At 33.9% G+C, this 15,908-nt stretch overlaps 2 protein-coding genes across 2 annotated transcripts; both read right to left on the reverse strand.

The window, feature by feature from the left end:
- Positions 1-2,354: 2,354 nt before the first annotated feature.
- On the reverse strand, positions 2,355-10,252 carry LOC143545993 (phospholipid-transporting ATPase 1-like). The gene is made up of 7 exons (XM_077037752.1): positions 8,636-10,252; positions 6,864-7,179; positions 5,608-6,268; positions 4,863-4,986; positions 4,566-4,785; positions 3,487-3,945; positions 2,355-2,645 (listed from the first exon to the last, which is right to left on the reverse strand). The coding sequence occupies exons 1-7, from the start codon at positions 9,975-9,977 to the stop codon at positions 2,453-2,455; spliced, it is 3,315 nt and encodes a 1,104-aa protein (XP_076893867.1). The 5' UTR covers positions 9,978-10,252; the 3' UTR covers positions 2,355-2,452.
- Positions 10,253-14,222: 3,970 nt separating this feature from the next.
- LOC143545980 (uncharacterized) lies at positions 14,223-15,529 on the reverse strand. Its single transcript, XM_077037740.1, has 3 exons — positions 15,086-15,529; positions 14,930-14,995; positions 14,223-14,449 (listed from the first exon to the last, which is right to left on the reverse strand). The coding sequence occupies exons 1-3, from the start codon at positions 15,527-15,529 to the stop codon at positions 14,402-14,404; spliced, it is 558 nt and encodes a 185-aa protein (XP_076893855.1). The 3' UTR covers positions 14,223-14,401.
- Between the last annotated feature and the right edge of the window lie 379 nt (positions 15,530-15,908).

Consider the following 15,908-nt stretch of genomic DNA (forward strand, 5'->3'; position numbering starts at 1 on the left):
GTTTTAAACATAAAACTGATCATAAGAATAGGTTTGAACTTTATAGAACTCATAATACTGAGAGTGACAAACTTAAAATATTGTCCCACGGTTATATCAAATTGACAAGGATTTAGCCACATATCATTGGAATTGTCTAAGTGTTTGTTTATAGATTAACATTGGAGACTACGTACGTTAATGAATTTATGTCACTGTCTAGTGTCTGCGAATGAAAATCGGTCAAGGTGACTTGTTCAAATTGTATGTAAACAAGTCAAGCCCGGCCAAGGTAAACTCGTTTGTTGGCTGGCTCGTTTAAATTATTCGCAATTTTTAATTGCGGTGTGATGTTGAAAATAAAACTTTTTTTTTATTTTTATAATTGTCAATATGTGTAAATATACAAAATTTTGAAAAAAATAAAGAGTTGGCTCAAGGCTTTTACGAGTCAAGCTCGAGCTCAATGCTTGAGCTTGTTAAAATAAAGGAAAGAAGACGAGTTGGCTTGTCAAACTTCAAGCATGAATCCAACCCGGCTTAACTTGGTTCATTTATATCCATACACTTAATTTGAATTATTTTATTCAAAGGAAGTTGTAGCGTCCCCAAGTCTAACTTGGGTTGAATCCTACGATGTGCATATTTGATGGTATTAGAAGCAGTTAATAATGGCCCAGATCGAATTGAACACGAACTAAACTTGGAGAATACTTTGACATAACTCACCAATTTTATTAATCAAGAAAATATCTCAAAACTTGATCACTTCTCCAATAACCCTTACATGAATTCTTTGGGTTTATATAGAGGCTCGATTACAATTAGAGTAAAACACAAACTCCTATTTATCTATTAAATAAAATTTCATCTCTATCTAATAATAAAATAGATAATTATCTCTAATTATAATAATTAATTAATTAATAAGATCGATCCATTACCTCAAACCGGCCCCACCTTCCCGACCCATAACTCGGTTCGGGAATTAACTCCAACAGTTAATAGGAATAAATTAGGTGGTGTTCAAAAAAATATGTTTTTAATATGCATTTCATATTACTACAAATATATTTTCACTATAATAACTATATCAGATCATAGTTTATTCGTTTAAACTCGTACCTAAAAGAAATAATATGGCATCTTAATTAATCAGGTGAGCAAAATTATGCAAGTTACATGGGCGAGACGATGCTGCTGAAAAGATAATGATGCTTTAAAGTGACGTGTCATCTTCCATGAACACCTAGACCATTCTTTCCCATTTACATCAAACCCATGTTTTTTGATGGGAATTCCTTAGTCGGTCGTGGCTAGAAGCATGGACCAGCTAGGAGACTTGGATCACTTTGTGTGCAAATAAACATCAATAATTAATTAGTTTGTGAGCACTTATCTTAGAATCCTAATTGAGATATGATAGGATATGTGTTAGATAATTATTGTGAAACTAATTAATTGAGTCATAGTTATAGTCAAATGTATATAAGTTTGTTATATATACCATATTTAGGGTAGGGACAATGTAGTCAAGTTTTAGAGTGGATTTCTTGATTAGTAATGAGTATACCAATTGGTAACTTGAGATTTATAAATCATAGTGGAGGTGAAAGCTCATTAATCATTATGGAGTCACCCATGAACAATTATACACCAACATGTAATTTTATGCTATTTATGCAATTTATTTAGTTGTCCAACTTCAAAACAAATATCTATTTGGTTGATTAGTAGTTCAAATAAAGTTGCATGTAGCATCATCTACTTCAATTCCTTATGTGCTAGAATGCATTGGCTTACGTTTTTGGACTTTTTGTAGCTTGTAGGTATGTTTGAATTAATGGGTTGATTCTCACCAACTTGAGGACGTGCTACCAAGATGGTATCAACAAGTTTTAAGGCTTGATTTCATTTAACTCGGATGAATATCGATAACTCTCACCGAGTTCAGAATTCGAAAACCATCTAATCAACTTGAGAACTTGATCACCGCTTGTTAATCAGGAAGATTTATTTGTGATCGAAGGGAGTATACAGCACGGTGCAATTTGACTTGATAAGAGTGACCATTTACATGCACGTGTGAAGACTATATTCCTAAACTTAAAATTGGTTACTATGTGGACAACTTCACCTAGAATGTTGATATAATATTCTATGCTAATAATTTTACTAAGAGATGACGATGACGATGAAGATAATAATCCAATGTTTTTAGCTGCAAAAATTACTTCACTTTCATATTCTCCATATTCTCTTTGAGCAGGTTTCATAAATCATTACTAATTTTCAAGGCATACCAATCAACCAAACACCATATAAGGAATCATACCCATCCCCAATACCCTTCAACCAAACACCATCAAAAATATACACATCATATGGAAACCATGAAGAATACCTACCATCATTCTCTAGATTTAAAAATCATGTGGGGCCCACGAACGATGAACCTTTGATAACGGTTATGCTACCTCCATTTCCACGGCCCATAGAATAATCGTTTTTTTCTTAATATCTCGGCTTCTCTAGCTATCTGGATATCCGAAGCCCAAAACATTCTATGCAAGGATTTGGTGATGAACCGAGGAAGCAATGCCGCCACTATTATAAGCAAAATTGAGAGCCAATATGTAGGCTGCTTTGCCAATTCATATATTGTTCTGCCAATGTTTGAATATAACATTAGTAATACGGGTGTTCAAAACCGTTGAAACCGACCAAACCGAAGCACGTTGGCCGGTTTGGTTCAGTTTCGTTTAACGGTCTCACAGACAGTTTAAAATTTGGAACCGGTAGTTTAACCTTATAAAATTTTATTCTCGTTTTAAATATCTAGTTAAGGGGTGTGCACGAAATCGAAATAACAAATTGTAACCAAAATAACCAAAACCTATAGAAAAAAAATTATGCCTATAAAAAAAAGCCGATTTTTCAGTTCGGTTTCGGTTTTGCTATCAACAAAAACCAAAAATATCGAACTTACCCGATTAAAAAACCGCATACACCGAGTTTAAGTAATTTATAAGAAACTAATGAATCGTGTAGCCAAAAGTTGAAGTCCAAATGTGTACTAAGCCATTAATCATTAACTAACAAAAAGAAATTAGACCTAAAGTTTCATGCCCAAATTCATTATTTTGGGCCATTTTTCGGCCCAAATTTTCCATGCCCAAACGGTAAAACCAAAAACGAACGCTTATCAAAAATCCAAAAACCAAAACTTTGGTCGGTTTGAGCCCAAAACTGACCCATGTGCACACCCCTATCACCTATGACTAGTAGTTATGTATATGTATCAATATTAAATTATTAATATTCATAAACCATATTTATCATTTGAAAATTATTAATACAACTAACAATTTTGCACCAAGGACTGAACTGTTAACCTTGCTAAAACCAGCCGGTCTCGTTTGTAGTTTTCCAAAACCGATCATAAACACCTTATTGATACTATCAACTTCTAGACCTACCAAAAATGTGACAAAGTTGAAAACTAACCCGTAATTAGGAAAAACAGGAATCGAATCCAAAACCACCACACAAGCAAACGTCAGTGCAACCGAGCCCCAGATCGAAGCATGCGTATAAACAACCCATCTTTGAACATCCATCGCCAAGTGTATGTTCACTAATATCACCACAGCAACCGTCCACAAACTACCCATACTCCAAATATCAATCGTGCTTTCCTTGTAAACAAATCTGGGAACACAAAACAGAACGAGACTTTGCCATATTGTGTCGGCCATCATAATCCAAAACAGAAAACTGTTGTAGCTTTCATGTCGATGACCCGCTTCATATAATTTAGGGTATTTGAGAAGGGTTTTGTGACTTAGGTCTTTATCCAGAATTCCAACTATAATTGTAGGGAGGGAAGTGTAAATTACTGAGTAAAACACACTGCTCCAATCTGTAAGGGCGGATGTTGTTGAGAAAGCCGCACATAATATGTACCTGAAGATGATAAAATAAGTTGAGACTATATATAAGTTAATTGTATACATGGTGATCATGACCCGTTTTTTCAGAAAATGGGTTGATTTGGGTCACTCAAATTATACAACAGTTCAAAATGGGTAACTCTAATGAAATATTTTTTTTAAACGACCCATTTTGACCCTTTAGTTTACTAGACGAACAGGTCCAAATTGATACTTTTCTTTTTCGAAAACAGTTTTAACCTGTGAGCTTACTCGGCCTAGAAAGGGTCCAAATTGATACTTTTTTAGAACAACCTGTTTTGACCTGTTAGTTTACCCGACATAGAATGGATCCAACTTTATTCTCTTTTCTTTTCGTTTTGACCCGTTAGTTTACCTGACCTAGAACGGGTCCATATTGATACTTTTTTAAAGCAACCAATTACGGCCCGTTAGTTTAAAACAACCTAGAACGGGTCCAAAGAGAGACTTTTTTTTTATCAAAACGACTCATATTGACCTGTTAGTTTACCTGATCTAGAACATGACCAAATTCATACTTTCCAAAAAGACCCGTTTTGACCTGCTAGTTTACCCAACCCGCCGGTTTTTCCTTGCTTAGTTAGTTGTAAAGAAAGATGTGAAATTATTTACCAGAAAAGCATAAAGACAAAGACAGCATTGCGGTAAAAGTTATAGAGAACTAAATAACCCATGCGTTGGTAATTCCAATGACCGTGCACCAAAAGCAGTCTTCTTAAAAACCTAAACTGTCCCATTGCAAAATCTGAAGCCATGACAGCCTGGCGCCCTTCCTGTCCACATATGCCAACTCCAACATCCGCCATTTGGATCATTGACACATCATTAGCACCTAAAAGCATTCTTATTGTTAAGTAGATACTAATTAATCCCCTCAAAGAAAATTATTTATTAAATAAACCAACTTACCATCACCTATCGCGAGTGTCATATCATCGGTTCGACTCTTGATTAAATCAACAATTCCCGCCTTTTGTAAGGGAGCAACACGACAACATAAAACAACACTGCATGAAGTTGCAAGCTCGAACAGCTGTCCATAAAAACACAAATGTCATAATCAGATATAAAACTCAAGTTATCTTATAAATAAACATATTTAACAAAAATTCAAAAACTTGAATTCTTAACACATGAAAGCACAGAACTTATTCAGAAACATGTAATATATTATTGAAATAATAGAAGTTTTGTAAGCATATCAAGCACACTTGTTATCTATTTATTTTTGAATTATAGTTTCTGGATAAAAGTGTTTTGTCAACCCGACCCATTTCAACGCATAACGGGCTGTAAACGAACCGAACGAATACGAACGGAGCATGTTCGTGTCCTTTCTTTTAACCGTAACCGAACAAGCGATTGAACATGAACAATTAAACGAACAGGGTTTCTTGTCTGTGTTCGTTCGTTAAGAAAATGAATGTGTTCATGTTCTTTATGTCCGATCATTAACAGTATAAACAAATGGTTCACGAACGTAAACGAACAAACATAATTACAAAAGAGCATAATTGAGATAAAACCAATCAGAATTAAATGTGAACAACAATGTATTGGACCTAAAACAAAAGTGAATATAGTAACGAACAAACTTATGCCAATGAACATAAATTAACAAACTTAAATGTATTAACGAGACGTGTGTTCATACCTCTGATTCCAAGTCTCTCTCCAAGATGTAAACCAAACTATTCCCGTCAATAATAAGTGCTACCGACCCGTCCACCGTTAATATCTCAGTTTTCGCCTCCGGTAAAAGTGTTTTACATTCACTCTCTGAAGTTCCATTAATGATAATCTGATGCATATCAGGTGTCAATAACTTACAAGAAAGAGCAATTGATATAGCAGTTTCTTGTTTATCTCCGGTCAACACCCAAACTTTAACGCCAGCCTGGCGAAGACACTCAATTGTTTCCGGGACCCCCTCTTGAAGTTTATCTTCAATTCCAGTCGCTCCAAGCAACCTCAAATTAGATTCAACAAATAATGCAGTTTCCCTTAATTTTAAAGATCTATCAGCCAATGAAGTTGTTGCATCTTCATACATTAACTGCCATTTTTCAAGTTCTTCGTTTGTGAGATCTTTAGCAGCGAGTACGAGTGTGCGAAGACCAAGTGAGGAGTATTCGGTTAAATGGTGGTGTGTTGCGAGGGTAATATTGTCATTATCGTGACCTTTTCTCAAAATGGTGAGGATTGATGTGTCTGCTCCTTTAACCAACACTTTCACGTTATTGTCTGGGAATCTGATAACGACTGACATTCGTTTTCGCACGCTATCAAACTCGTGCAGACCTAAAACATCCAACCTACATTTTATGGCAAAAACAAGTTTTATTATTTTACCTTTTATAGATCAAAGAAGGGTGTGCATGGATCGGTTTTGGGCTCAAATCAAATCAAAAATTCGGTTTTAGAGTATTCAAAAACCATTCAGTTCCTTTTTTTGGGTTTGTGAAAATTGTTCGGTTTCAATTTTATTGGTTTTCACAATGGGGTCGGTTCAGTTTTTTCAGTTTTACCATTTGGGCTACAAAATTATGGGCTGAAATAAAATGACCCCAAAATGATGAACTTGGGCCTAAAACTTTGAGAAAAAAGTTACCCAAAACAATTACTTTGGGCCTGAAACTTTAGGCCAACAAGAAAGACCCAAAATAATTAATCTGGACTTGAAACTTTGGGCTAACAAAAAAACCCAAAATGGCTTTTTCGGTTTTTTTTTATTTTGGTTGATAGCAAAACTAAAACCGCACAAAAAATTGTTTTTATAAACTTAAACTTTAAATTGGTAGTTTTTTTATAGGGTTTGGCTGTTTCGATTCAGTTTGTCAGTTACGGTTTGCTTATTTCGGTTTCATTAAACTTTAAACACTAATCAAGGCACAAAAGAGAGTTTTGTACCTTAATTTCTTGCCATTGACATCAAGTGCGATATGACCAGATGTCCTCTCAAAAAGAATATAACCGTAAGCACGTGCAGCAGCTACAAGAGCTTGTTCATCAGGAGATTCTCCCTGATAATCAAGATCTTGATGAAGTTCAGTCTCAATGGAATTAGTTTGATTATTAATAGGAATCACAGTGTTACATGCTGCCAATGTAAGAAAAAATTCATGAGCAGCAATCCTTTCATCACCATCAATTTCTTTATGAAGCAACCCCATGAGCCCAGGATCAACAATAACATCAGACTTTGGATTCTTTCCTTTTGCTGGTTCTGCAGATAAATAATGTTATAAACTGGAAACGGATTCTGAGATTCATATATATGTGCATATGCATATTTGTACTAAATTAATACTGTCATACTAGCTTATTGCATGGTCAATAAATTAATCGTGATTATTTGTAATGACTAAAAAGTAACGATGTGTTTTTTTAGAAGTATATGATTACAATGTGTTATGCATTTGATAAACTAAGATAATATATAGAAACTAGTTAATACTATAAACGTGAAGTGAAAAAAGAATATGATAGTAATGGAAACTTTTTAAATCACTTAATCTCGTGAAGAGAGTAAAAAATATGTAAGCATCACCGGATTTTAATTTAGATTTTTTCAATAACATAGATTTTAATAGATATCAATATAATATATACTTTACTAGGTTTTATCCCCCGTATAACGGGGTTTGTTTTCATTTTTCGTTTCTACTATTTATATATATATTTTTTATTTTAATTTTATTTATTGTAAGGGAGTTGATAATATACTTAGTGTTTGATATTGAAAGGGTTTCACAAATAAATGAGATATTATAAACCGTTTAAAAGTTATCTGGGTTTGGTGAGACCCATGACCCGCTTATTTATTTATTTTTTTTACTATAAAATTGTTTCTTAATTATAAATAATATCAATCAATCAATCAATCATACCCAGTGAAATCCCACCAATAGGAAAGTTATAAGTAGGGTCTGGGGAGGGTGGGATGTAGGCACACCATACTTATATCCAATGGAATAGAGAGGTGGCTTCAAGAGAGACCCTCAATTCTAAAAATCATATGTATTAGGGAATATAAGATAAATTCAAAGTTCAACAGTAATATAACTAATAATAACACATAGTAATAGTAATAATAATACATAAATAGATAGAAATAATAAGAATAAAATACATAATATATGAAAAGAAAATAGCATAATGGCGTGTGACCAAAATAAGGTAAAGAGAAGCCCCTAAGGTATTACTTTCTCCCTAATAATAAATAATATCTTTTTGTAAAAAAAAAAAATTGGATATTAATTTTTAGTATATCCCTATTTTATAGGATTTTTAATATCAAATATTTGGTGAGATTAATTTTTAATATAATGAGATGTTATAACCCGTTTAAGGGTTATCTGGGTTTGGTGATACCCATACCCGTGAATTCGGGTCAAATGCATGAGAAGCCTCCATTTACAAATAAAACAATTTGGTGGCTTGAGAGGATGTAGGAAACAACAAAAGAGCTTTTAAGGGTTTCGTTTATATATATTTAAGATAAGATTTAAGATGTATCAAAAATTAAGATAAATAGATAATACATAGAATTAACACAGATTTGAAAACAGATGGATATAAACAGTAATTTTGAAGCTGTTACAAAATAAGTGAAACGGGTCAGCGAAATTTTATAACTGAATCTATAAATAAATTGCTTTACTGTAAAGAAAGTATCAAACCTGTGATCTCTGCATTATCCTGTGTAGCGCAAGCCACCATAGACGAATTACAATAATTCTTCCCAAAAACCGAAGCTTTTCGAAACTCCATCTTATTCTCGGTAAGCGTACCCGTCTTATCCGAAAACACATACCGTATTTGCCCCAAATCCTCATTAATATTCAAAGATCTACACTGAAACCTAGAATTTGTACTACTATCATACATATGCTTATCTTCAATCATAAAATAAGATTGCCCTAATCTCACCAACTCCATTGTAATATACAAAGATATCGGTATCATTATCTGAAACACAATAATCGAACTTAAAAACGCAAAAAACGTCTCCATTGGTATCCCATAATACTTGTACGGTTTTCCCGGGAACTTCCCTTTTATTGAATAACTTTTTCTATAATAAGGCAGTGTGTCAATTTGCTGCTCGTGTCGAATCAACCATAAACACATCCCGATCGCAACAACGAGACATAAAACGAAGAGAAAAACCGATAACCAAATGGTTTCTTTATTCATTTGTTGTTCCAATTTGCTTCTTTTAGATGGTGAAACCGCACTGTTTAACATCGCTTTCGTTTCTTGGCCTGCATAGACCACCACACCGACAACCCACTCAGTGTTTTTCACCTGACACCCGCGTAAGATAATATTCGACTGGCTTAACGACATTTTTTGCGCGTTCATTTCCATTGTCGCGGTGAATTCGTATATGTTTCTATTGGGTTGCTCACATCTAATAACACCAGATATCAAATCACCATCAAATGGCATGAAACATGTTTCTTGTCTAGCATAACGCGTTTTTAGATTTGACTCACCGTCTAGATTCATGGTTTGGATATACGCAACACCACTTGGATCGCTGGTCCCGAGCAGCACCATGTCACATGGGATCGCCTCATCAGCACACACTTTGACCACCTCGCCTACTTGGATATCTTTCCATCTTTTTGGTCTAAACTTACCAATTTGAAACACGGGTGACTCTTTATTGTTCTCGTTTCGGTCCGACCGGTGTCTTCTCCAATCCTCGTAACCATCTTTAATAGCGGTCACAGTTAACACAAAAAGTAACGGGAAAAGTGAGACGGTTCTACCAAAGACTGCAAGTGGCGGGAGCTGATTTAAGGCTGCGATTACTAGAAAATAAACGTACGCCACACGGTGAAACTGTATGAAAAGATTCTTCGGTAAGAAGCTAAAGATTGTGTATTTGCTAGTAGTAATCTTGTTCCCTGTGAATTCATATTCTTCATTGGTTCTTTGAGGGTTGTTGATGTATACAAGCCTTGAATTATGGCTTGCTGGACCGTTATGAGTATTATGATTATTCAACTGCATACTTTTATAACGAATCTCAGATCGGCTAAACGTATCTGTGATTCGCGTAAAGCATAACCTTTCCCTCTTTTACTCATAAAGTAATCAATTGCATTTCATTTGCCCATGCAGCTAACAAAATCTTGTTCTGTGGCTACAATGGAAACCCTAGACTGATAATTAGCAAAACCCGGGTGCGTTCACCTGTGAAACAAGAGCATAATTTCATTGAGGCATTTATACAAGCAGGTGGTGTGCATAATATAGATCATAAAGTAATTGATTATATTTGGGCAGCTAAACTTAAATGGAAACCCTAGACTGATAATTAACAAAATCCCAGGTGTGTTTACCTGTTCAAACAATAAGCATAATTTCATTGGGGCATTTATACAAACAGGTGGTGCGCATAATACAGATCACACAAAAACTACAAATTGATGAATTATGAGACTAACCCAGATGAGATTACGCCTTGAACACAGTGCTGAACGGATCTGGAGCGTGAAAAACAGAGAGATAGGAAGCAATTTGGGTTTAATTTATGAAGGTGAAAAGGGTAAGCAGCACAATAAAGGTTGCTTCTTTCTGTAGTTCAAAGTGGGTTTAATTTCACGGGTTTTGTTCATTTGAGTCGGCAACAGTTTCACGTTTTCATCATCTCTCTTCATTGCCTCTTTTTTTTATTTTAGGGTGGTTTTTAATTTATCCACCGCAAGCCTTGCCCTTTTGATTCTGGTTTTGATCACGATCTAACTTTATTTTTTCTTCTTTTAAGCTTTGCCTTGTCAATTGTCATGATACGTGACACTATTGAAAAAACCATCAGTATGTGCATACTTTAATGCCTTTATGCTATCTAACAAGTTTCTTTTTTCCTTTCTATATTTGAGTATATTTTAATGAGAAATAAAACAGTGTCGTTTTTATTGCAGAGGTTTAGTCGGTTATGTATCTTTAATACAAAAATATCTTTTTTTCATGTGAACTCTTAAGGTTTTTGAATCTTGTCATTTTCATTTGTTTCATTAGCATTGTTAATTTTTTAACGTTAAATTATGGGTATTTTAGTCTTTTAACATATTTAGATGAAAGTATCAATTATGATTAAACCATGGGGGCGATTTTATAAAATTAATATTTCATATTTAACCATCTCAATATATTTTATTAATAATATTAATAAAATGTATATTTTACTTATGTTTTAATTTAAAAAAATATATAATTGTTTATTTAGCTATTTTTAAGTATTTTTCTTTCTTTTTTTATTACATATTTGATCATTTGTTTTAAGTTTTTTTCTAATCGTTTAACTTTTTGAAATAAAACTAGTTGGTAGTACCGCGCATTGCTCTGGATGAAAACTAATGATGGCGGATAGAGGTTAAAATTTTGTGGCTTTTGGCATGTTTTATGCTGTCTACACATGACAGCTTATGGCATTTTTGCTAGAATGCTACTATTATAAAGTACAAAATAACACTGCATATATATGTTTCCATGTATCCATTCCTTTAAGCTAGTAATTTTTTGCCACAATATATGGGAAAGTTATGAAAATATCCATTTTTAAAAATGAGTTTCGACTTTTAGTCACACTTTGCAAATTATTCCTCAAATACCCATCACAAATAATTCGGGACGAGAAGAACATAACCAGACAAGTAAATTACAGAACCACTTTAATGAAGACACATGGTTGTAAACTACCCGAGGCAAGCACATCGAAAACCAATATACTCACCCCTAACAAAGACGACACAAACATTGAAAACCTCGCCGACGACGACTGCAACATTGCTTTCGTCGCCGACGAGTAGAATTCTATTATTTTCGGAGAACGAGTAAATTACTAAACTAGCAGGCGTGATGAGTTTGATTTATGAAACTAACCGACCCGAGCATTTTTACAAAAAGTAAATTTTTATGACTAGTAGTAATCCTTGGTCAAGAACTATTTTTTCACATAGAGTTTTCGGAGCCGACTAGTTTGGTTTCAAATCACTCATTCCTACTAGCTTTTACTGTCCGATCTACTCATGGCTACTATTTTGTCTTCGAAAAACTACTCACGTGGTCCCCTTTTTCATTCCTCTGAATTTTGAATTTGAATTATTTTATTTTTATTATAATAATATATCGATACAACAAAACATTAAATATTTTTAAGTGTTTTAATATATTACTATTATGGGTATGTTTGGCAAAACTTGCTAGTGGCTGGAAGCTGGTAGTTGTAGTTGGTAGCTGTTAGCTGTAGCTTTTAGATATATTTAAGTGTTTGGTAGAGTAGCTGGAGCTTTTAATAAAACTAGTTGGGCGACCGCGTGGTGCAGCGGAGTGCGCGCGCAACCTGACATCAACCGTATAATCAGTGTCGGTATGTGATTCACGTGATAATAGTGCACACATAACCCGAATGCATACGTGTAATTCGTGCAAAGGCAGTAAGCGTGTAACCGTTGGCGAAAATCAAGAAACAAAACTGAAATATACAGTCATTTCAAATAGATAATTTTTTAAACCAACCTCTCTTGATCTGAAACCCTTTCCAACCCGACACCGTCTTAATCTGAAACATGTTCTGATATGGCCCCTTTCGACTCAAAACCGTACCGACACGAACCGAACTAAATTAACCATTTTTGCGTCAACTCGTTCCGACCCTAATTTGGTCTTACACATGGGCCGAGCTCGTCTGACTCGACTGGTTGTCAATCATAACCGGTAATTACGTAGTATACTAATTTTTTAAAGTTAAAAAAGTATAGCAATATTATACTCAAATTAAAGAAAATAAAATGCTCTTTTTTATGATGTAATTTGTTTAAAAAAATATTAACGTGTGAAAAAGTTATAGTATTTTCAATAGTCATGGAGGTGGTTAGTTTTGAATAAGAGTAAAATATGTAACTATTATATAAATTAACAAAAGTTGATAAAAGTTCATGTACCAAACTTGTAAATTCAGTTGTAAAAGCTTTTAGTTTCTCAAACGCTACCACTAGTAGCAAAGCTTTTTATTAAATACGAGTTTTTTCTTAAAAGCTTCTAAAAGCTTTTTGCCAAACATACCCTATATGTCAATGTAATTTGAAAATTTTATGTTAATATAATATATTACTATTACACGAATACCACAATATCAGTTAGTTTGTTAAAAAAACAAATGTGAATCTATGTTTTTTAGACAGAAGCATTGCAATGTATTAACAGTGAAATATTAAGTGTTCAAAAAGCGAATGTGAATCTTTGTTTTTTAAAATAAAAGTATTGTGAAAAAATCTCGGTAAGAGTGGAGAAAATAAATTCATTTTTGTTAGTTTGCATGTTAACATTAAAGTTAATCTTTAGACGATATTTGACGAGTGAATTTTCGGCTAACGTTATTTGTAGTCTTCATTCGTAAAAACTTTTAACATTGTCGATCAACCATCCGAATTTACATTTTGTATTTGGCAAAATGTTTGTCGGGGATGGTTGATGTTATTGGGGAAAACATTACCTATAGCTAAATGTTGCGATTCCATTTTTCTTAATAAACAAAGGGGCATGAAATGAATCCCATATATTTGTAGGTAGATAATGAAATTTATTAAATTAAAAGAACTCAAATTCATTTAATTCAAAGAAATTAAAAAGTGATTACCGCCAAAAAGAGCTTTTTTTTTTTTTTTTTAAGACAAGACAAAATAGTGGCCACTAGCAAGCTAGACGGTAAAATTTAGTAAGAATGAGTGATTTGGAACCAAGCTAGTCAGCTCAAAAACTCTGAGAAGAAATAGTCGTTGACCAAGGTTTACTCGGCTCGACAATCTGGGCTTCCAAACTAGTCGTAAATACAATTTACTTTTTGTAAAACTACTCAGGTCGGTTAATTTCGTAAGTCAAACTCCTCAGGTCTGTTAGTTTATTAACCCACTCGTCCTCCGACAAGAATGTATTGGGCTGAGAAAACAAATATAACAAAACACACGACTTTGCAAAATAGCTTTTAATGCGTTTTTCGCTTGCTTACCTCTAATACCCATAGCACCATTTTGTTTAATTGAGGTGGCCTTCAAGAAAATCCTAAACTAAACCTTAAGTCAAAAAGAATAAGAATGAAAATTTGGAGACACACTATCACTATTGATTCTTATCTTTTCTCTCCATTTTTGCGATTAAAAGAAACACACATTAAAAGTTATTTTGCAAAAAATTTTGAAATCAGTATAGTTTATTTATCATATATGATTGTTGGATACAATTACAAATGAAAGTAAGGTTCTTTCTTTCTTTCCATTGTGCCTCAAAGAATCAAACCAAAACCATGCCACAACAAGATGATATTTCCTAGTCATCATAAAATACTAAATACCACTCATCCAGAATACAACAAGACATTATATTATGCCCACCATTCCTTTTGACCCGAACAACAACTTATCCGACCCGATTACTCATATAGAACCTTGGCCCTTTGCTTCTCTTTCTTCTATCTTCACCCCCTGCAACATTTAAATTCCAATCATTCAGAAATCAACAAAAGAATTGTTCAACTAGTGTCTAAATAAGGGGTATTCATGAAACCGAAAAAACGAATCCACAATCGAAAAAATCAAACCAATGATTAGGTTTTATGTTTTCACAAAATAGTTTTGTCATCGCGTGTAATTAAAACCGAAAAACTGAACTTATAGTTAGAGATTTCCATATTTTTAAAATTTAAGTGAATTTAAGCATTTAATATATAGTTTAACCCAAATGTATAATAATGAATTAATTATTAGCTAGGAAAAAAAATTTTAGATCCAAACTCTTCTTTTAAGCTCAAATGATAAAACCGAAACCGAACCGAATTCACACAAAAATCCAAAACCAAACGGTTTTCAAAAAAATCAAAAACCGAACTTTCAGTTTATGGTTTAGTTTTAGCCCAAAACCGACCCAATGCACACCCCCAATTCAAATCAATCTCAGTTAATCACCTGCAACTTATCCGGTTTGATCTTCTCTTGTTCCTTCTCTCTCAACGATCTAATCGGCAGTATCCTCTGAACCACACACATCGGAAACAACACGTTAAACCAATCCGAAACCCCTATTCAATTATCAAACATTAATTGTTCAAATTTAAAACTTACATTGCATACCGATCTGAGCTCGTTTAACCTATAAAGCCGATCGACTTCAATCTCAAGCACCTTCTGAATCTCACCTCTTACCTCAAGCTCCTTCATCTTCATCTCCATCATCACCTCCCTCACGTTCAGCATCTTCTCCGTCCGCTCTCTGTCCGCTTTCAACCGCTCCATTTTCTCACGGATGGCGTTTAACTCATCCGCTAACGATACTTCAAACTGCTCGATTTGCACCGGAGCAGCTGAAACAGTGGGTCCTGGAGAACCATTTGGTTCCGGATACGAAGTTCGATCAATCTTCTCATTCTGAATATCCTTGTTGATAGATCTTGGGTTTGGAGGTGGTGGTGGGATGTTGGAATGGGATTTGAGGGGTTGGAGAGGGCGGCGGGTGGGTTTCGGCCAAGGGAGGTGGGTTTCGGTGACCGGAGATTGAACCGTTAACATTATTGATGGGGTTTTGAGATTCAGATGAATGGAGTGTGAGTCTGTCTGTGTGTTTAGAAAATAGGAATATAAAAAGATGTTGAAGGGTGAGATTTGAATTTGAAAGCATGGAAGCGGGACTAACGGCTATGTTTTGTCTTGTTTTTATTATTATTATTATTATTATTATTATTATTATTATTATTATTATTATTATTTTAAATTATGTGATGAGCCCACTGGATTCCTGATAATTTAAGATCCATTGTATGAGTTACAAAAAAAGTTAATATTATTATAGAATGATACTTTAAAAAAAATTGAAATTATAAGTTTTGTTTATTTTGTTGATTATAAACGAATGCGAAAAAAAAAGCATACATAATTTGTTTAGTTAAAT

Source organism: Bidens hawaiensis, unplaced genomic scaffold (assembly GCF_021521415.1).
Source record: "Bidens hawaiensis isolate Kalapana, Puna unplaced genomic scaffold, B.hawaiensis_p1.1 tig00014140_1, whole genome shotgun sequence".
Taxonomy (NCBI): Eukaryota; Viridiplantae; Streptophyta; class Magnoliopsida; order Asterales; family Asteraceae; genus Bidens; species Bidens hawaiensis.